Source organism: Pseudorca crassidens, chromosome 11 (assembly GCF_039906515.1).
Source record: "Pseudorca crassidens isolate mPseCra1 chromosome 11, mPseCra1.hap1, whole genome shotgun sequence".
Classification (NCBI taxonomy): Eukaryota; Metazoa; Chordata; class Mammalia; order Artiodactyla; family Delphinidae; genus Pseudorca; species Pseudorca crassidens.
The window spans coordinates 78,852,971-78,875,302 of NC_090306.1; the positions used below are offsets into that span (position 1 = coordinate 78,852,971).

Sequence of the window (22,332 nt, forward strand, 5' to 3'; positions counted from 1 at the left end):
GATTTCAGGGTTTTTGCACTCTTTAAAAAAAAAAACAAAAGCCAGCAAACCTGAAGCTCTTGTTTAGATATAAGTGTTGTAATCACTTGAGGAACTTAAATAAAACAAAACTTAAAAATTAAGACACTTAAGGCACATTCAGACCTATTCCACTGTAGTTTTTAGAATCCCAAAGTGATTCTTGTAGTTTTCCCATAATTATGAACCACCACAACTGACTTCTTACATTTGGGTACTGAATAGAGCACAAAGTATTCTCAAGTCCTCAAACTGGCACACAATTTCTAAATAAAATAGAGGAAAGAATAGTTTCTTAAAATATTAGGTGATTCTCATTCATTAGCTTTAAAATTGCCACCTAGCTAAAACTAAAGGAGAAATTTTTCTTGGAGCTAGAACTATCACTTTCTCAAATTCCTTATTTTCACTAATACTACCAGAAATAACAGCTGGTTTCTCTTGTGGGACTGGCTGGGGGTGGGTCCATTAAAAAAAAAAAAGTTTGTACTAATTTTAGAAGAATTACTGCACAAGTGCTGGGAGTACAGAACAAAAAAAGAGTGGCGTGGAGATAAAGATGCAAGACATTCGGCAAAGTTTACACACTAAGAGTATTTCTACACCCCAGCCTCATAACACATTAAATCAAATCTCAGCATGTGCCTCAGCAAAACTGGAAATTAATAACAAGCATACTATACAATTGCTTTCAATCAAACCCATTCATATTAAATCTGAAAATATTAAGAGTCTATAGCCTTTGTGTCATATATACACTTATATGCTCTACACTTGCATATTTCTCCATAAAAATTCACAGTTGGCAAGGAAAAAAATAAAGTTCTATCGGAAGAGTGGACACCCACTATTTTCTTATGCTATGAAACAAGCTGCAGCTGTCAAAATATATCCTATCCTCAATAAAGAAAACCAAAGTGGATTTCTAAAGTAAAGCATGCTTCAATCTAACTAAAACAGGAATCAGTAACATTTAAAGAAAAGACATTTATTTTATTCTTGTCCTAAGCCAGCACCCTGACATCTCTCCGTTTTCTTCTTCTTCTTCTTAAAATGCAGTGAATTAGCCTGTAGTAACTACCCAAACCCTCTCCTTCTCACTACAAGAAGTAGATCCAATCCTGGTATGTGAAAGCAAAGGAGGCCTTCAAAGTAAATTCATATTTCAAGCATCTAAGTGCTTGATCTCTTACAGACAGGCATCCCCTACATCTAGTTCCTGAACTTGTTGGATAAGAATCACCCAATATCATTATTAACACAAAGATAATCAGACTTCTCCCCTAGAAGTTTAGATTTAGTACATTTGAGCTGAAGCCCAGAAATCCATGTTTTCATAACAAGAATCAGATGATATTTAGTTTCAGGAATCATTTGCCAAAAAGCAACACTTTAAAAAGCAGCAGTTTTCAATCTCAACTACACAGTACAATCACAGGGGAAACATTTAAATACACCAATGCCCAGGCCTATGCCAGAGATTATGGCATAACTGAGTGGAGGGTGAGGCCTTGATATTGGTAATTTCTTAAATTTCCCCAGGTGATTCTGGTGTGCAGACAGAGTGAAGAACCACCAAATTAAAGATAAGTGTTGCTCTGGATGTAGAAAACAAACTTATGGTTCCCAGCAGGTGAGGCGGGGGGGGGTGGAATAAATTGGGAGATTGGGATTGACATGTACACACTGCTATATATGGAATGGATGGCTAGTGAGGAGCTACTGTGTAGCATGGGGAGCTCTACTCAATATTCCTCTGGTGGCCTATATGGGAAAAGAGTCTAGAAAAGAGTGGATGTGTGGATGCGTGTGGCTGATTCACTTTTCTGTGCACCTGGTACTGACATGGTATCGTGGGTCAGCTATACTCCAGTAAAAATTTTTTATTAAATAAATAAAGATAACTGTTGCTCTGAAGCGAAGATTTACTAAAGGGGTGAAAAAAGAGATATTATATATTATAAATAACTGTCATTATATATTATAAATAACTGTCACTCTTTACTGTACAATCCTGATAAATCCCTGATCTTTAATAAAGAGATGAATCTCAAATCAAAGCTGCCCAAGGGTGTAAGCAGGCCAAAATCCCTTAAGCCGTAATGCCTATATCATTTTAGAGTAAATATGTTAAGGAAAAAAAAGGATAAACTAAGAGCAAAAATAGTACATCCTGGAATTATTAATAGAATGGTCTATCCTAAAGTTACATTTTGAGATATACATACATGTATATGTTCTCTGAGAAATTTAGTTTTGTAAACTTATATACATAATTCTTTATTCATTAAGTTCCAATTAATGTTTGCTAAGTGCCAGGCCCTATTCCAAATGCTTCACAAATATTAACTAATTTAATCCTTATAATAACCCTATGAAGACAGTTCCATTCTTATCCTCTTTTTGATAGATGAGCAAACTGAGGTACAAATTAAATAACTTGTCCAAGCTCACACAGCTTGTAGGCCACAGAACTGGAACTCAGAAAGCTGGTTCTTAAATCCACACTCATAAACCACTATGCTATTTGAGATGGCATGTTAGATAATTTTTTTAAATGAAGTTGGACATATGGGTTGGGGAGTGGGGGATACAAACTACTGGGTTAGACAGGCTCAAGGACATACTGTACAACATGCGGAATACAGACAATATTTCATAATAACTGTAAAGAAAAAGAAACCTTTAAATATTGTATAAAATTTTTTAAAAATTAAAAAAGTAAATTGATGACTAATTGTTTAATTACATAACATCATTATCTGCACATCTGTGGCTATTTTAAAAGTGCTCACGAACACAAATATGAAGAATATGGGGTACTTTGTTTTCAAGTCCTTTGTTGACAACTGACAGCTATCTATTTTTGTCAGCACTGATATGGGAGCTGAGGATACAGTGGAGAGCAAAACAAACCCAGTTCATCCCTACACTCTTTAAGGACGCTGAAAGAAGGTTTAAGGTGAGGTTCACTTCCATTCTTCCAATAAATACTTACTGAAAGCTCTAAGTATAGAGGCTGATAGAGTACAGAATAAAACAGATTCCTCAAATTAAGTAGCTCACCATCCAAAGGGAATGGTAGATAATATACAAGTAAACTAACTATACAATATAAAGTATTATAAAGAAGCAGCTTGCTGGAATAAAGTAGGGTCCAGAATAAATGGAAAATAAGCTATTGAAATAGAATGGTCCAGAAAAGCTTTATTGAGGAAACAATACCTGAGCAAGCCTTATGAAGAACTGAAATCAAGAACACTCTAAGAAAAAAACATGGGCAAAGGACCTAAGGCAGGAAAGTGCTTTGAAGTGTTGGGAGTGTTTGAGGAACTGAAAGGAGATCAGTATGGCTGCTTCACATGTTGGAGACAAGCTTGAAAACAGACATAGTGTGGACCATACTACACACAAGTGCTTACATGACCAAGTAAGATATTTGGATTCAATTCAAAGTGTAAGCAAAGCCACTGAGGTTGTTAAGCAGAGGAATAAAGTGATATCCTTCACATTTTAAAACAAGGCCTCTGGCTTCCATACGGAGAATAGACTAAGGAGGTCTCTAGAAAAAGGAAACCTGTAAAAAGGCTAACAGTAGCCCAGGTGAGCAATGGCAGCAGCTGAGATTAAGGGTGGTAGCAGTATAGATGAAAAGAAGTGGACAGATTTGAGTCATGCTTTGAAGGTAGAATCCAGACAGCATGCTGAAGAGAAGAAGATAAATGGTATCACTTCAAGGTCTTCAGTACAACTTCTTTATTTTGTACAGAATTGTGACTAAACCAAAAAATTAGGTACATTCAAGTCTTTGAATAAAAATATTGAGTAGGTTCTCAAAAATTCCTGATGCCCCTCCACCCACTGACAACCAAATGAAACCCAAATTCCTCAGCCTGCTATTCAAAAGCCTGCATAATAAACTTCCAAATGCTCTTTGGATTCAAAATAGTCCACTACTATTACACATACCCTATCCTCAGAGCAAATGCGTGTCCCTCCCTGGTTCTTGTGATACTTCCCTGCCTCTAGTTTACTTTTCTGCCTGGAAGACCCTCCTGCCTTCAAACTGCAACTTGTCAAAACCCATCCAATATTCACAATTTCAAGCACCATCTCTCTCTCTCACACAAAGCTTTTTTTGATCACATTAACAGGACAAAATAATTATACAATATGAAGTACTATGGGGCGAGGGGGAGAAAACAGGAGAGGAACTCTTCCAAATTCCCATGGTATATGAGATCATTTTATTTTAATTCTCACATTCATTGGTATAGGATAGTACTTGCCTCATCCTCAATGAGATTTACATAATCATTTAAGGTAGGTACTGTTTCCTTTTTCATTTCTGTATCTCCTAATAAACAACGCATAGTGTCTTTTAGAAAACATAAATGCCCCATTTGTTCATTTGAACTGAAAGGCAAATATCTAAGTTATATTTAAGTTATTCATTGATATCCCCAAGCCTCTGTTTCCTTCGATTATGAATGCCTGCATTTGTTCATTCACTTACTTACTAAAACATCTGCTGATTAACAAGCAAAATGCCAGGTAGTTGGGGAAAAAAATGAATAAGACATGGTCTCTGCACCTGAAGAGTTCAGAGTCTAGTGAAGAAAGATACATAAGTTATGATAATATACTATACTGTGATAAGTAAAACAATCAAGATATGTAAATGCTTGGGCTTCCCTGGTGGCGCAGTGGTTGAGAGTCCACCTGCCGCTGCAGGGGACACGGGTTCGTGCCCCGGTCCGGGAAGATCCCACATGCCACGGAGTGGCTGGGCCCGTGAGCCATGGCCGCTGAGCCTGCGCGTCCGGAGCCTGTGCTCCGCAACGGGAGAGGCCACAACAGTGAGAGGCCCGTGTACCGCAAAAAAAAAAAAAAAAGATATGTAAATGCTTAAGCCATCTCTGGAGGGGGTGGTGGTGAGAAGTGGCAATATGCAGAAAAAGATTTCTGGTAACGGGACAAGTGGAGTAAATTGTATTTATCAGGGAGAAGAGAAATAGGAAGAGTATCTCAGGCTAAGAAGACAGAGGACTGATGCCACAAAGCCAAGTATCACTGCCCTATAAATGAAAATAGTCGAAAATTATCAAAAAAAAAAAGTGGCTGAGGACTTTAATCTCCCCCAAATTTCCATTTTTCTACCAACTTTAATGTTACCTATAAGAAATAATTAGAATAGAGAATTCAAAATTTAAGTTAATGGCAAAGTCAAAACTTCCATGAAACTTCTGAGAGATATTATTTACCTATAAAAAATAGTTGTTAGGACTAATTTGTTTTCTTCTTTTAAAATATTTAATTTTTATACTATTGGTTTAACAGTAATTATATTTTTAAAATTTAGTAACAAGAAAAGAAAAAAGATAAGAATTTTTAAATAAAAGAATGATCAACAATTTGAATTATTATAATAGCTAATACCTGCTGAGTACCTACCATGTACCAGGTACCATTCTAAGCAATTTATATGTATTAACTCATAAACACTTCACAATAATACTATATGATAGATACTATCATTTTAAGGGAAATTGAAATTAACAGAAATGAGATCTGACGCAATACTATAGGTTGTGAAAATTAAGAGTTTTTTTTTTTAAATGACAACTTTTTTATGAACTATATTATGATCAAACAACCATCAAACACACTAAGAAGAAACCATAGGGGGAATTACAATAAATAAAAGTTAACAGCTCTTACTTGATTAATTTCACTTTGGAGTTGTAATCCATGCTGTTCCTTTTCTTCTCTCTGTTGTTGTAGCTGTTTAAACTCTGCCTTAAGGTGCTGGTACTTGGTCTCCACTTCTGATAATTCTTCTTTGAGCTTTTGAGTAGCCTCTCCCTTTTCACCTAGCTCTGCCTGTATTCTCTGCAGTGAGGTTTCAGATGCAGATAACCTTGACTGAAGCTGTTGACAATCTAGGTCTTTTTGATGAAGGCTTGCTTGTATATTCTTTCTACTCATACATTCTTCATTATGTTTCTCCTCTAACTGAGTGTAGTCCAGTTCTTTCTTCTGCAACTTTTCAGTCAAGTTCTGAAATAACAATTTAACAATTTTTTTCTTTTCCTAATATTTTTAATTATTCTAATTATTCAAATAATCTTTAGAGCAATATCATTTCCTACTAAATGTTTTAGTAAATAATATAAACACAGTGAAAATATTTTAATCAAGAAGAATTAAATTGTTATATACTAACTTATGGTTTTATTATTGGTCTACTTGACTAAGCTCTATTAATATAATTTAAGAATTACCAACAAAATTTTGACATAAAATGAAAACATTAAAATCTACTAACTAGATTCTTTAGGCTATGCAACATATTTATAATCTCCCATTTGAGTTAAAAATTGAAACTACCCCTCTATTATCAAAAATTACTTTAAGTAACAATATGGCAATTCTGATTTTTGGCTTTGCAATTTCATAATTGGTAAGAGCTTTAGCAATAACAATACCATTTACTGCTCTAGTATGCCTGATTCTACTGATTCCTCATTTTTGCTCTTCTTGACAAACATCATTTTTAAGAGTCACAAGTTTAAGACTTATTCAAATTTCTTTCTAGGTGTGTAAAACAGTGATCTTTTTTAAAAATATCACTTACCTGCCTTATATTTGTTATTTTACTCAACACTATCAAGTACAAAATATAAAAATGACACCTCCAATCAAAGATCTGGATCAACCAGCCTAATCAAATGTTAAAGTCTGGGCTCAGTGGAGTTTTTACTACTAATATTGAACATTTTTAGTCAAGATATTTACACACAAGATATGGATCAGAATTTTGACTCAACTCTGTAAGAAAGATAGCCAGGAAAAGAAGCCACTATAAGCACCTGATGAGTCAATCATGGACATTTACTATACTCATTTTTATATACAGTGTGCTAGAAGGGGATAATACAGAAACAGTGGAGGGGAAGCAAAACTTCTGGCCTTTAAACAGACTATAATCTAAATGAAACACATTTAAAAATTTTTTCTAAGTTAAAACATAATGCACAAACACAGATTAATACAAAAGCTGTGTTAAATTTCTCAAGTGCACAATTTTTTTTTAAATGAAAAGAGCAAAGTCAGGTGGGGCTAACTAGTAAGTTAAAATCACCTGAAAACAAAGTTTGAACTTGGTAAAGTAGTGAGAGGAGTTAAGGACAAGGTATATATACATGACTCATGCTATCTGCTCTATACAAAAAGACACAAAGGAACAGACAAACAAGTTGCAAGAGGGGACACAGGGGAGTAATAAATTTAGATAATAGAGTGGGAAAGGCAGCAGTAATGGTTCTTAAACACATGTCTGAGAAAAAGTTCATTAATGTAAATTACCAAGTAGAAATATACTATAGAAAAAGCAGTGTCAAAAAGATATATGTCAGAAAGACAAAATGGGAGACAAAGTAAAAACAGCACCCAGAAGTTTTCAGCAAAATTAGCAATTAGCAATTAGTTGTGTCTTGACTGACCAACAGACACAGAACAAAAGAGGTAGAGCCAAAAGACTGGAGAAAAAAAATAATAATTTTGAGTCAAACTACTTGTTAGGAAAGTTCTCTCTTTATAAACACTTTGTCTTACTCGTTAGTAACTCCACATCTTTCTTGACTTGATTTCATACTTTTTCTTTTAAGAAAATACTATTTATTTTAGAATTCATAAGCTAAATTAAGTCTATTCATTGATCATTATAAATGCCTTGCATCTTTTCAAAGAAAATTCTAAGTTACTAAATTTTATGAATGCAACCATGCTCACAAATACTTGGGTGGGATATAATTTTAAAACATGCTACAAAAATTAAGTCTAGTAGTGAGGTAGTGAGCCTTCCTCATAGGCTTACTCATAAAGTGCCCAAGTAATCCTACTAGTTCTATACAAAAAGGACCCCTCAGACAGCTTTACTCTTTAAGAAGCAAAAATACATTACAACCATTCACTTTAAAATTCACTTATCCTAAAATATTAATCAAAATCTTCCTGCTTTATTGCACAGATGAGATAATTAAATTTTATTTAAAAGAACCTAAACCACTTTCTTTTTAAATAACCTAATCCACTCACATTATATATTTTTTATATGCAAAAGGTTTACTATATCTAGTATCACAAACTTTTTATCCTTATTATGGTCTTCTCATGGAATCTGAAGCAGAAAGTCTAGTGAATACATGGTTTTCGAAGATTGATTTTTTTTTAAGTACAGTAGAATCCATTAAAGAAAACAGTAATTGCACTTTCACTTCTCCATATTAATCCTTACAACAAAAGATGAGATAGACATTATCATCCCCATTCTGTGGATGAAGAAGCTAAAGCTGAAAGAACCTGATATGACTTGGCCAGGTAGCAGAGTCACATATGATGATTCTAAGTCCAATAAAGTTTTCACAACACAATTCAGACACTCCGTGAGTCAATTCAGGCCTTCCCAAAGCATACACTATTCAAGTTTAAATTATAAAATGAATGTTAAGCTTAACTCATAACATAATTATCATTTGAGTAAGCAAAATTCTTTCCTTCCGAATGTCCAGTCCTCTTTTGACTTCCTCACCAATTGTTCTTTCAACATATTTCCTTACAGAGACAATTTCCCTGTATTAGACTCTGTTATTCACTTGTTACTAGCCCAGGTAATGAGAAGAAATGCAAAAAGAATGGCATTTTTTATTGCTTGATAGCTTACAAAGTGGTTTCAAGGATCTCATCTCGTTTGTTCCTCAAAACAGCTTTGTGAGAAAGAACAAACTGAACTACTTGTACCTCTCCAACATCTTATATTTTGTGCTCTTACATGTCCCCAAGCCTTCTGTATCTAGCTCTCAAAATGAAATGCCATTAACCCCTCTGCCATGTGACATGCTCCTAAGCATCCTTAAAGACTAAGCTAAAGGGACTTCCCTAGGGGCGCAGTGGTTAAGAATCCGCCTGCCAATGCAGGGGACATGGGTTCAATCCCTGATCCAGGAAGTTCCCACATGCTGCAGAGCAACTACGCCCGCGCCCGAGCACCACAACTACTGAGATTGCGCGCCAAGAGCCCGTGCCCCGCAACGAGAAGCCACCTCAATGAGAAGCCCGCGCACCGCAACGAAGAGCAGACCCCACACACCACGACTAGAGAAAGCCCGCACACAGCAACAACGACCCAACACAGCCAAAATTAATTAATTAATTAATTTAAAAAAAAAAAAACAAGACTAAGCTAAAAAGTTATGTCTTCAACAAGAGTCTTTCCTGATTTACTAGGCAGTAAGTTAGGAAAACATCCACCTTGGTCTTGACTCAACTCTGTATCACAAAACTTACAGTAAATAAAAACAGTAACAACAAACATTCACTGAGGTGCTTACTCTAAGCCAGGCAGTGGTCTAAGCACTTCAACATCTATTACTTTTTTTAATACTCATATCAATCCTAAGAGGCAAATAAGTATAACAGTACTTCTTAGCAGAAGAGGAAAGAGACTTTAAGAGGCTCTGGGTTACAGCCAGTCAGTTACAAAGCTGGCATTTAAACATGCCTTTCACCACTGTACTATGCTGTTCATCTCAATATACCACTTTGCAATACAGTGGTAATACACAGCAATACAACTACTTGCCATATCTGGCTTCTGCTTTGGCCTATGAACATCTTAATACTGAGACTGTGGGAAAGCGGAGAGCAATGAAGGATGGAAAATGGGTAAGAGGTGAGACCCAAAAAATAACTCAGTCTCTTACAATGACCTATATTGATCACATTAGTAGCTTTAAATAAGCATATGATTTTGTTCAGAATTTATATGGAAATAGTTAATTAAATTGAGCTGCAGAATTTTGTTTAAATGTCAGCATATGATTCTTATTAGAAACTAAAAAGGAAATTTCTTCAAGATTCCTGGCTTGTTTTTAAGTTTTCAAAGCCAGTGATTAAAAAACACTGGTTTAATGCTGAAAATCTTGACATTAACAAAAAAGTAACTATTTTTTCAATTCATTATATTTTATAATGTTATCTATCCACCTTGATGCTGCCTGTGATCCACAAAAGCTGCCCAAGGCATTTCATTAATAGCCTTCAAAAGACCAGGCACAAGGGCTTCCCTGGTGGCACAGTGGTTGAGAATCTGCCTGCCAATGCAGGGGACACGGGTTCGAGCCCTGATCTGGGAAGATCCCACATGCCACGGAGCAACTAGGCCCGTGAGCCACAATTACTGAGCCTGCGCGTCTGGAGCTTGTGCTCCGCAACGAGAGGCCGCAACAGTGAGAGGTCCGCACACCGCGATGAGAAGTGGTCCCCGCTCGCCACAACTAGAGAAAGCCCACACATCGAAACAAAGACCCAACATGGCCAAAAATAACTAAATAAAATAAATAAATAAATAAAATTTAAAAAAAAAAAGACCAGGCACAGAGATTTCCAAATTCGTAACACTTGGATATCACCACTGTCAACAATCATGGTTTGCCAAGGACTTGGGTGAGGAGAGGTGGGGGAGCAAGGATAATAAAAAAAGGTAGATGCACATCTGTGCTTGCTCTAACCAGTGAAAACAATCCTACACAGGAAAACACTTCAAAAAAAAATTTGAAGTCTTACTTATGTAAAGATTATTAAGATTAGTAGAAAATCCTATTATTCCCTAATCAAAACTATCCTAATTTTACCACACTAAACCGTCTTGAGTCCATGTATTATTCATAAAAAAAAAATAGTACTTCCTTTAATAGTGTGAATGTATATATGCATGTGTGAATATATATATATATATATATATATATACACACACACAATCTGTGCTTCATTATCCCTTATTAATAGTTTAATGCTTCAAAAATACAAAATAAATTACACTGATCATAAACATCCATTGTGTGTACACCTCTGGTAAATTTCCAAGAGGTAGAAGGTCAACTCTGAGCTCAAAGACATTAAAAATCAAACTGAGGGACAAAGATAAAACTAGAGTATATGTGGAAGCTGTCTACATATAGCTTGACAGGAGGGAAAAAATGGGGTAGGGAGACACAGAGGTTTTCATAAAATGTAAAAAAGATTAAATTTTAAAAACCAATCAGCACCAGGAGTATACGGAAAAATGGACAATGGTAAACTGGTATAATTACTCTGGGAAATAGTTTGGGATCATCTAGTAAATTTGATTATGTATATAGCCTATAACCCAGCAATTTCACCTGAGACTACATAACAGAAATTCTTACACAAATGCATGAGATTTGTATGTGAATGTTCATAGCCGCAATATTTGAAATAGCAAGAAAAAAGAAAAACTGTGAAAAAATAGGAAGTATATTTGGGTCACTTCTGCTGCATACCAAATAATATAACTGTCATAAAGAAGAGCATTTATGTGATTGAATTATAAACTGAACTAGTTGCTTTTTTCCATGAAACACCATTTTTAAGAATGACAGACAAACTATGACTATTCAGATTTGGGGAGGAAGAAAATCTGTCACTTCAAAGGATAGAACTGATAGTACTGGTTGCCAATGATAAAATTCAAGCTTCCAAATGAAGCTTAGAATTTTGGAAAACTTGTGTCCACCACCGTGACCTTGACACTTCCTCATACCTATAAAGTATTCTAAGATTGATGGTGATATTGACAAATGTGATTAGTTTTATATTGTACAATGAAATGTGTCAATATTTGGGAAAAAAATCTGCATAACTCAGTGAACCAATATTTTCCACATGACTAATGCATAACGTTACAAAATCATGCACAGGAAAGACCCATGCAAAAGGCAAGACAGAGAAAAAAATTTTATTGTTACAAAGTACAAAAACTGCATTACTATGGTTTCATATTCTACACTGTAATTAACTTTTGAGAAACTATACTTTTGTTTCAGTATAATATCAAATAAAAATAGCTACAATTATCTGAAAGGGCTATTAAGATAGTCCTCCCTTTTCCAACTACACATCTGTGAGACTAAATTTTCTTCACACGCTTCAAACATATCACAACAGATTAAATGTAAAAGCAGATATGAGAATTAATTAAGTCATCAAAGCAAAGCCAACAAATTCACCATATCTCTGAGTAAAAATATTTAATAACTTCCTATTCCTCTACCACCAAAAAAGTAAAGACATGGGGAAAAAAAGTATTGATACCAATACCTGCCCTATCCCAAAACTAAATATTATCTGTTGCTCATCTTTAAAGAACCAAGGTGGAAAATATTAACATGACAGAATAAGAACAAAGTTGGAGGTCTCATACTTTCTGATTTCAAAACTTATTGAAACATACAGTAGTCAAAACAATGTGTTACTGGCATAAAGAAAGACATATAGACCAACAGAGGAAGACTAGAGCGCCCAGAAATAAACACTCACATACATGGTCAAATGATTTTCAACAAGGGATCCAGGACCATTCAATAGGAAAAGGACAGTCCTTTCAACAAATGGTGCTGGGAAAACTGAATTTCCATATGCAAAAGAATGAAACTGGACCCTTACCTTACACTATAAAAAAATTAATTCAAAATGAGTCAAAGACCTAAAACTATTAGAAGAAAAGCTTCATGACGCTGAACCTAGCAATGATTTCTTGGATATGGCACCAAAAGCATAGCAACAAAAATAACTGATAAACTGAATTCTCTCAAATTTAAAACTTCTGTGCATCAAAGGTGTGATACTGTAAAATATACATTTGGTCCTGGTTCCCATTTCTGGAACCAGGCTCCTAAAACCCCAGGAATTCCCTATGTGATAAGAGCAATAAAGATATCCTTTGCTATTCCTAACAAGCCCCTTTCAACCACCTATGCGTTCGTATTAATGAGGTGATTTTTTAGAAAGCCTTAAGGATGGGGGTTGGTTGCCAGGGGAACCAACCTTGAAGAAAGGGTTAGAACTTTCAGTCCCACCCTGACCTCCAGGGAGGGAAGAGGGGCTAAAGGTTGAATTAATCACCAGTGGTCAATGATTTAATCAATCATGTCTGTGTAGGAAGGAGAGGGTTTTGAGAGACTCTGAGCTGGTGAACACATGGAGAGCACCCAGAGAAAGCATGGAAGCTTCAAACCCTTTCACACATATCTCGCCCTATGCATCTCTTCCATCTCACTGTTCTTATGTTATGGTCATCTATAATAAGCCAGTAATCTAGTAAGTAAAATGTCTTCCCAAATTTTGTGAATTACTCTAGCAAATTAATCACACCGGAGGCAGGGGATTGGGAACCTCCCATTTATATAGCCGGTTGGTCAGAAGTACAAGTAACAAGCTGGACTTTCAATTGGTGTGTGAATTGGGATGTGTGGCGGAGGTGGGGTTGGGGTGCTCAGGCAGCCCTGCAGGACTGCACCCTTCATCTGTGGAATCCGATGCTAGCTCCAGGTAAGCCGTTTAAGAACTGAGCTAAACTGTAGGACACCCAGCTGGTGTTGAGAACTGTTAATATACGGAACACCCTCACATCTGATGTCAGAAGTGAAGGTGTAGTACAGTATTGAGAGTAGAGACACACAGGAGCGTTTTTCCTTTATAAAAAGATACAATCAACAGAGTGAAAAGGCAACCTAAGAGGAAATATTTGCAAATCATATATCTGATAAGGGGTTAATATCAAAAACATATAAAGAATTCCTACAACTCAACACAAAAACACAAACAATCCAAAGAAAATTACATAGCCAACAAGCATATGAAAAGATGCTCAACCTCCTAATCATTAGGGAAATGCAAATCAACCATGAGGAGATACCACCTTAACACTCAAAAAAAGACAAATAAAAATCACAGAAAATAACAAATGTTGGCAAGGATGTGAAGAAACTGTTGAATCCCTGTGCACTGTTGATGGGAATTTAAAAGGATACAGCCACTATGGAAAACAGTATGGTGATTTCTTCAAAAAACAGAACATAGAATTACCAGTACAATCCAGCAATTCCAATTCTGGGTATCTACCCCCCAAAAAATGAAAGCAGGATCACAAATAGATATTTGTATACCCATGTTGAAAGCAGCACTATTGACAATAGAACTAGCCAAAAGGAAGCAACAGATGATAGATAATACAATATATACACACAATGTAATATAACCTTAAAAAGGTAGGAACATGAATGAAACTTGAGGACATTATCCTATGTGAAATAAGCCAAACACAACAAGACAAATACTGTATGATTACACTCATATGAGTTACTTAGAATAGTAAATTCATAGATATAGAAAGTAGAAGGGGTTTGGGGCAGGGGAGACAGTGAATGGGGAGTTGTTTAATGAGTGTTAAGTTTTAGTTTTTCAAGATGAAAAGACTTCTGAAATTGGTTGCATAACAATGTGAATGTAAATAACACTTAAAAAAAAAAACCCACACAGAACAAGTCATACTGTACTGTGCCAATATATAAATAACATACACAAGATTAAAGTTTAAGATCTATAAAATCAATTCACCATTATATGTAGTTTTTAAATTCTTACCTGATTTTTTTGTGTTAATTCATTAACTGAACTTTTAAGTTTTTGTAGTTCCTGCACATATACAGCAACTTCCTGGGGGCCTTTGGCAAGTTCACTCCTCAGCTGGTCTATTATGGCCTAAAAGGAAAAAAAAGAAAATTAGAGTAAACTAAAATGAAAAAGGAAATGAAAGCATCCAAAGGTTTTCAGATTACATATATTTTTGTCATTGTTGTTGAACTGAAATAACTCAGAAATTTCAACCTGATTCTTTATCTTACCAGCTCTACATCTGTTCTGGCTGAAAATTAATTTTTAAAATTTATCCAAAATATACAACTTCATTTATTTAATAATACATGAAATGAAAAGTTGACATCCTATTTTATGTGTCTGAAGTAAGCACCAAACTGCAATCTTGAATTTACTGGCTTTAAATTCTACACTTTAATCCTCCTGAATTTAAAAAGGATATGCCAAGTTATGTCTATATTTTCTCCCAGTTTCTGTGCACAGCCTTTTTTTTTTTTACTTCAAAATCATGTTAAATGCAACAACCAACATAGAAATACCATTGAAAGTGGTGATCCATCTTTTGGACTGTAATGGAAAGTATTTGTCCAAAGAAGTTATCAAACAGAAGCTATATATAGTTTCATTAACCTGGATCACTCTATGACCATGAATAATAGATGGGTATGAATTTGCTTTAATGCATTTAATATTGTTTAAATGAAAATTAATGTCTATTATGAAAACAATGGTTTAATCATTTAATAAATAAGGTAAGAGAAAGATAAGCAAAGAGCCTAGAAATACAAGCTTCCTATACATGAAAGCTTCAACCACTAGAGAGAGACTAAGTACTGCCTTTTAAGTATGGTTTCCTGCAAGTGATATTAACAGGAGAACTTTTTCATTTCTAATACTGCTTACTGGCTTTACTTTTTACATTCTTAACATTATGATTATTTTCAATTGCCTATATTCTTCATCAGTAAATAAACTATAATATGAATACAATAAATTTCTTAATGTTTTTAAATGAACACATCGGCAATTACCTATATCATACATTACAAGTGAGTACTTTCATCTTCAAGGAAAAAATCTTAGAAGGCTACTAATTTATTGTGACAATAATGCCAAGTGATCTTTTGCTACTTCTTTTGGAAAGCCTTCCAGAATGTGTGGCCCTTTTTTTTGTTAAAGGATTCTCATTATAATAAAACCAAATCCATTGTGGATGAAGGGATAAGGATAATGGATGAAGGTATAAAGTTTTAGAAACAAACTAGTAAACAAGGTAACTGAACTGAATGATTAAGCACTTGGGCTTATTTTAATAACCATAAATTAATGAAACTAGTTTTTTGAGTGCTTTCCAAACTGGTTTAAAGTCAATAAAAAGAGGTTTCAAAAATGTTTTGGGGAATGACAGCATGTCTGAGATATGTTTATGACCTGATTTTTTAAGGAAAACATGTATATAAAATATACTTCAAAGAAAATATTTAAATATTCATGTATTTTTAACTGTGTTCAAGTAAAAAGTGTATCCTAAACGCTTTCTGTCTTGAACTGGTCATGTAACGTTGAAATGGATATAGGTATTGGAAGTTTATTTCAATTTGTTATGTCTAACAACTTTGAACCTCAGAATCACTTTCTATTAGCAATATTATGGATGTTAATAAAAATATTAGGAACAATCCAGCTACTTTAAATTAGTATGTTTTAATCATGTAGTACAAATGCCTACTTATCACACAGGAAAATAAATTATCATATTTAAATCCCTACTTCTAACTCTCTTTCAAAGGAATTACTAGAATATTTCACACATAATAAACAGAAATAAGTAACAGTGTATTAAAATGCAAATTTTGAGTATATTTCATTAAAATACCATGATTCCACATTAAAGTTTATAAGATACAGTTAGCCATGTGTAACATCTATCTAGTATCTATCTTGCTGATAAATGCCAACATATAAAAGGAACTAAACAAAGAAAATGTAAAGCAAATGTATCCAAAATTATTTTGTTATATCTTATACCTTTTAGATACAGTAACATAAATAATTTTATAATGTATCCTTCGTACACTAAATATGTATATGTTTCTAAACTAGAATTTTTAAAAATATAAAAGCAAGCATTTAAAATTTTTCACTTTACTCAAGGGGGGAAAAAAGAAAGATGTGGGAAAAGTATACACCTAAAGGTACATTTTAGTTATGGGGAAGGGGAGGAACAGGAGTGAATTATAGGACACTTTCACTCTCTCTACTGCACATTATGAGTCGTTTTAATTTTTGACAGTGGTCATATGTTTCTATTTTAAAAAATAAAGACTGAAGACAAAATTTCAAAGAAAATAAATACATTCACTATAGCAATATCACTGGGTGAAATTCAAAAAGAAGTTCTTCAAGTCACACAGACAGTCCTCACTAGTTAATAGGACAAGCTCATTTGTGGCTAGAAATCTTTAGCACTTGCACTTCCTGGGAATGCTGCTCCCAATTCTTCACCCTGCTTCTTGCTTACTTCATTCTTCTCCCATGTATCCTCTTTGAGGATACCTTCCCTGATCATTCTATCTAACATTGTCCCACGTTATTGCCAGCCCCACTACTGTCCATATCCTGTTTTGTTTGTCTACATAGCACTTAGCATTAACTGACTTTCTATCATGATTTGGTTTACTTATATATTATTTGGTTTCCACAAAGGAATATAAGCTTTATAAGAGCAGGCACTGTATCTTATTCACTGTTGTATTCCCCACATGTAAAATAGTTGCTGACACTCAGGCATTCAAAAAATACTCGCTAAAGGGATGAGTGATTCTATCTCCAAGAAGTTACTAGATATTTGTACACAAGGAAACAGTATATAAGACTCTATAAAATAGTTTGCATTTCCTTGAAGCCACATTATTGAATTTAACATCGAATTTTTACTAAAAAATTTTAAATTACAAAATAATTAAGGAAAAATATTTCACGCAAACCTGCTAGTGCTTTAAGATTATAATTATTGTCCTAATATTCTACTAGTTTTAGTAAATAATCATTTTAAAGATGGTTAAAAATTTGCTTGATTAATAAAACAAAACTGAGCATATGTTTGAAGTTCTGAGATTGCCTTAAAACACAAAATTATATGGTGCTATGGTACTATTAAAAGTAGTACTAATATTAAAAGCCTTCCAAAAACACATTACCTCAAGTTTAAGCATCTCCATTAGAAAGCAGAAAAAAATAAAATAAAATGATGGATGAAAGGTGGAAGACTGACAAAAGTACACATTGAACATACAATAAAAAGTCCAAACACACCTCTAAATCTGATCTCTTATACTAGCTTACTTTTAAATGATACTTAAATGCTCTCTTTAGTAACTATGCATGAGTATAATCATACTTATTCCATCTCTTTATAACCTTATTAGCTTTAAAAATTGGGATTCAAATAAGTATATTTGGAATACAAATAAAATTCTTAAAAAATCATTTCCATTAAAGACAACACCAAATATAAGTTGATGACAGCTTTGATATGTTTAATAATGTAGATTTTTAGAAATAATCCTTTTATTAACCTTAATTTCTGATCTAAAGAAAAGCTAATTATTTTAAAAGTACTTTTAAATGCTTTAGAATGAGTTATTTTTCTATATGCCTTCTAAAATATCTAGATTTTTTAAATGTCAATGAATTCATAAGTTATATTTTTAATGAAAGGAATGGAACATATTTAACAATGTATAATACCAGATTGTATATCTTGAGCCTCAACGAGAAATACCAAACAAATCATTACATTTTTAGTTTCTTTAACTCCTTTTACTGTTTTGTTTCTGATTCCAATGTTTTAGGTTCAGTAAAGCAGTAATATATAAAATAGTTTTTTTTCTATTAAGTTCAAGTTATATAATTCACTAACACACTTAACTGAGAATAAATAGAAATGAATTTTAATAAATTAATAAAATACATGCCAGTTTTCAAGGAGTAAGCAGAAGCTAAAAACAGTTATAAACAAATAAATGAGATGGAATATTTAGACAGTAATTTTTTTTCATGTGGAAATGGTACTAGACACAACTCAAAAGTATTTTAAGCTATACTCAATACAAATATACAATATGTCAAGATATAAAAAGTAATAAAAATAAGTATTAGATCAAGATTAATAGCACAAATTTACTTCTAAGGCAATCACCAGACCACCTAAAATGGGAAATAACATGATATAGAAAGAACACGAGTTTCAGACCAAACTTGAGTTCTAATCCAAGCTTCTTTATGTTCGGTGCATGACCTTGAACAAGTTATTTAACCTCATTGAGCCCAGATTCCTTAAATATAAAACAAACTTAATACTTAACTTCCAGGGTTAAAAGAAATTTCTACTCAAGCATTATCTGGATGGGATTTTACCTCATGAGACTTCTTTGATTCAGACTCTCCTTGATTACACATTAGGAGCTTTTTATTGGCTTTGATAAATTCATGAACTCCCTGAAATTATTTGAAAATTTGTGGTACTATGTGTCATTGGGCTACAAAGATCACTTTTGGGAAATCTGCACCTGAAGTTCATAAACTTTAAAGTCTGAAATGTTAAGCATCATAAAGCCTCACATGCCTATGCATGTTGTACCCATAAACTTTCACCATTCCTCCACTAATAAGATACAGGAGGAACTAAAATAAAGGATGACATGGGTTATCTATAATATTTATACTCCATAGCTCATTAATAAGTTACTAATTATGAATAGAGTGGCTTTTAGATCACCAGCTGAAAAACTCTAAGAAAGAGATGCAAGTTGAAATGTCACTATAACAACTTTTTAAACTGAAAACATGAAAAACAGAGGTCCACATAATATATGGGAGCTTAAGAACTACACATAGTACTAGTTATAACAAAATACCTCCTATGATACAGTAGGAAGGACAAAGGCATTTTTAAGCAAATATATTTACTACACATCCTAGAGTTTGTCACATGCTGACATAATTATATAAGGGATTTACAGGCCAAAGTCATGCAAGAAATAGTACAAGAAACTGAGAATGTTTATCCTGGAAAAGAAAAAAACTCAGAGTAAATATGAACAGTCTTCAAATATTTCATGTGGAAAAGAACAGTTTACTATGTTTAATTCCTGAGAACTGGAACCAGTGCATGTAAATTATAGGGAAACAAATGCCAACTCAATGGAATGGCTGACTTAGGAAGAAATATGCACCCCTACACCACCTAGCAAGAGTTGTAGATCACTTATCAGAGATGCTATAAAGGGAATTCCTGGATGGAGTGTTAGACTAGATGATTTTTATGACTTCTTTCAACCACAAAATTAAATAACTGATAAATGAAAAAGAAGTCGAATAGAAAATAAGTCTTAAATACTTTTTCTAAACAACATTGGTTATACAAATGAAGACAATGAAATCATACTTCCTTTACCCCTACCAAATTGAAATAAACTTAATTACTACTTACTGACTAGTCTGGAGCAAATTTAACTTTAAATGTAATTTCTATACAATATACATCATTTATTAAACAGAATAATACTCTTGTATGCAAACATTCTTCTCTAAGGCTCTAGCTTCATAGAGCAAATATTAAAAATATTGACTATCAGACTATATTGACTATATACAAATATTACTCAGACCAGATGAAAGAAAGGCAAATACTGCTTGATAGGTCACTCGGAAAAATTCTGGCTTCACTCAAGAGTGCACACTAAACAAGTTAACATAAATCTCATTTAAGTGCATTAAACTTCATTACCTGTGAGTGAGCATGTTCTGCTTGTAACTTTTTGCATTCATCTTTGAGTTTTTCAGATTCTCTCTCACGTTCCAAGGTCATGTTGTCCATTAGCGTTTGAACTTGTACCAGTTCTTTCTTAAGCACAGCAACATCTTCTATTCCAGGTCTCTGAAGCTGTGAAACAACACATTTTAATTAAAAATCACAGTGAAACTAAAATAACACACTTTTTTTTTTCTTTTTTTTGTGGTATGCAGGCCTCTCACTGCTGTGGCCTCTCCCGCTGCGGAGCAGACACGCAGGCTCAGCGGCCATGGCTCACGGGCCCAGCCACTCCGCGGCACGTGGGATCTTCCCGGACCGGGGCACAAACCCATGTCCCCTGCATCGGCAGGCGGACTCTCAACCACTGCGCCACCAGGGAAGGCCAACACACATTTTTAAAATAGTTTTACTACTAAGAAATCAAAATAAAACAATCTTTAATATCAATTACTAGATTCCAAACATCAAACACTGATGTCTTCCCCCAACCACCCTCTCCTTTTCCCGCTCTATCTTATACTTGATAGTATTAGCACTCAAGGTACAAAACCACAAATTCACAATTATCCTTAGCACTTTAATTGCTTTCCTTTCCTTCACAAAGTACACCCACTGGTGATAACAATCACTTGATAAATGCTAAATTCCTTCATTTTTTTATCCTAGGAAACTGGTCAATAACATGAAGAACGAACAGGTATAAGCATAATTTGGGTTTGTTGCAGGTTGAATACAGTTGATTCATTTATTCATATATTTCTTGAGTGCTAAATAAAGGACAGAAAGGAGGCAAGGACAGATCCAAAGTTGTTAAGCCTGAGGAGAGTGATGAAAATACATGGTACCAATGACAGAAATACAGTTATAGAGGAAACAGGATGACTTGATTTTATACTTGTTGAATTTGAAATGAAAGCTAGAAATGCAATCAGAAGTACCCGAAAAGTATAAATTTATACAACTAAAGTTCAAGGGATGGTAAGATCAGAGATGCAAATATGGAAACTACTAAAAAAGACACGATATTAAGATAGAAACAACAAAAATGTTAAAGTCATAAATTATGTGTCATAAAATTCCATTTTTACTTTAAAAATCGTATAAAGTATATACATTTACGTGGAAAAACTAAAGGGAATTTTTTTCTTTCCTCCATTCTACTCAAGCTGTACTTCCAAAAATGTTTCATCAGTGTATACATTTAATTTTTCGATTTCAAATAAGGTACATTCTAATAAATGGCTTCTAAATTACCAGTTCAGTCTTTAGATCTTGAATTATAGTTGCTCCTTTGTTTAATTCTTCTGTTAGATAGGTCACTTTTTGTTCGGCAGCTTCTCGAAGACTCCTTTCTTCATCATATTTTGACTTTACATCTAATTAAGGATAGTTATACAAATGACATGACATTAACTCTAGGGAAGAACAGTTTTATAAATTCTTGTATATTCCAGTATATATCTATATATCACTCTAATTCACATTCCTTTGATAACCATAAACATATACAATAAAATTATACTTCTGATTACATTAAATGATAAACTATTTTTTTGTACTTTTTGAATTTTATTTATTTATACAGCAGGTTCTTATTAGTCATCAATTTTATACAAATCAGTGTATACATATCAATCCCAATCGCCCAATTCATCCCACCACCACCCCCAACCCCCGCCGCTTTCCCTGCTTGATGTCCATATGTTTGTTCTCTACATCTTTGTTTCAATTTCTGCCCTGCAAACCGGTTCATCTGTACCATTTTTCTAGGTTCCAAATATATGCATTAATATACGATATTTATTTTTCTCTTTCTGACTTACTTCACTCTATATGACAGTCTCTAGATCCATCCACGTCTCAACAAATGACCCAATTTCGTTCCTTTTTATGGCTGAGTAATATTCCATTGTATATATGTACCAAAACTTCTTTATCCATTCGTCTGTCAATCGGCATTTAGGATGCTTCCATGACCT

The 22,332-nt window shown here is 33.9% G+C and overlaps 1 protein-coding gene across 2 annotated transcripts in view; it reads right to left on the minus strand.

Annotated features, from left to right (window-relative positions):
- EEA1 (early endosome antigen 1) overlaps window positions 1–22,332 on the minus strand; it is a 133,970-nt gene that overhangs the window by 48,637 nt on the left and 63,001 nt on the right. For both annotated transcript variants that reach the window (XM_067697527.1, XM_067697526.1), the window contains 4 exons: window positions 21,608–21,729; window positions 20,327–20,482; window positions 14,524–14,640; window positions 5,740–6,078 (listed from right to left, as the gene is read on the minus strand). In XM_067697527.1, coding sequence (XP_067553628.1) covers window positions 5,740–6,078; window positions 14,524–14,640; window positions 20,327–20,482; window positions 21,608–21,729 — 734 coding nt within the window. The remainder of the gene's footprint in view (window positions 1–5,739; window positions 6,079–14,523; window positions 14,641–20,326; window positions 20,483–21,607; window positions 21,730–22,332) is intronic.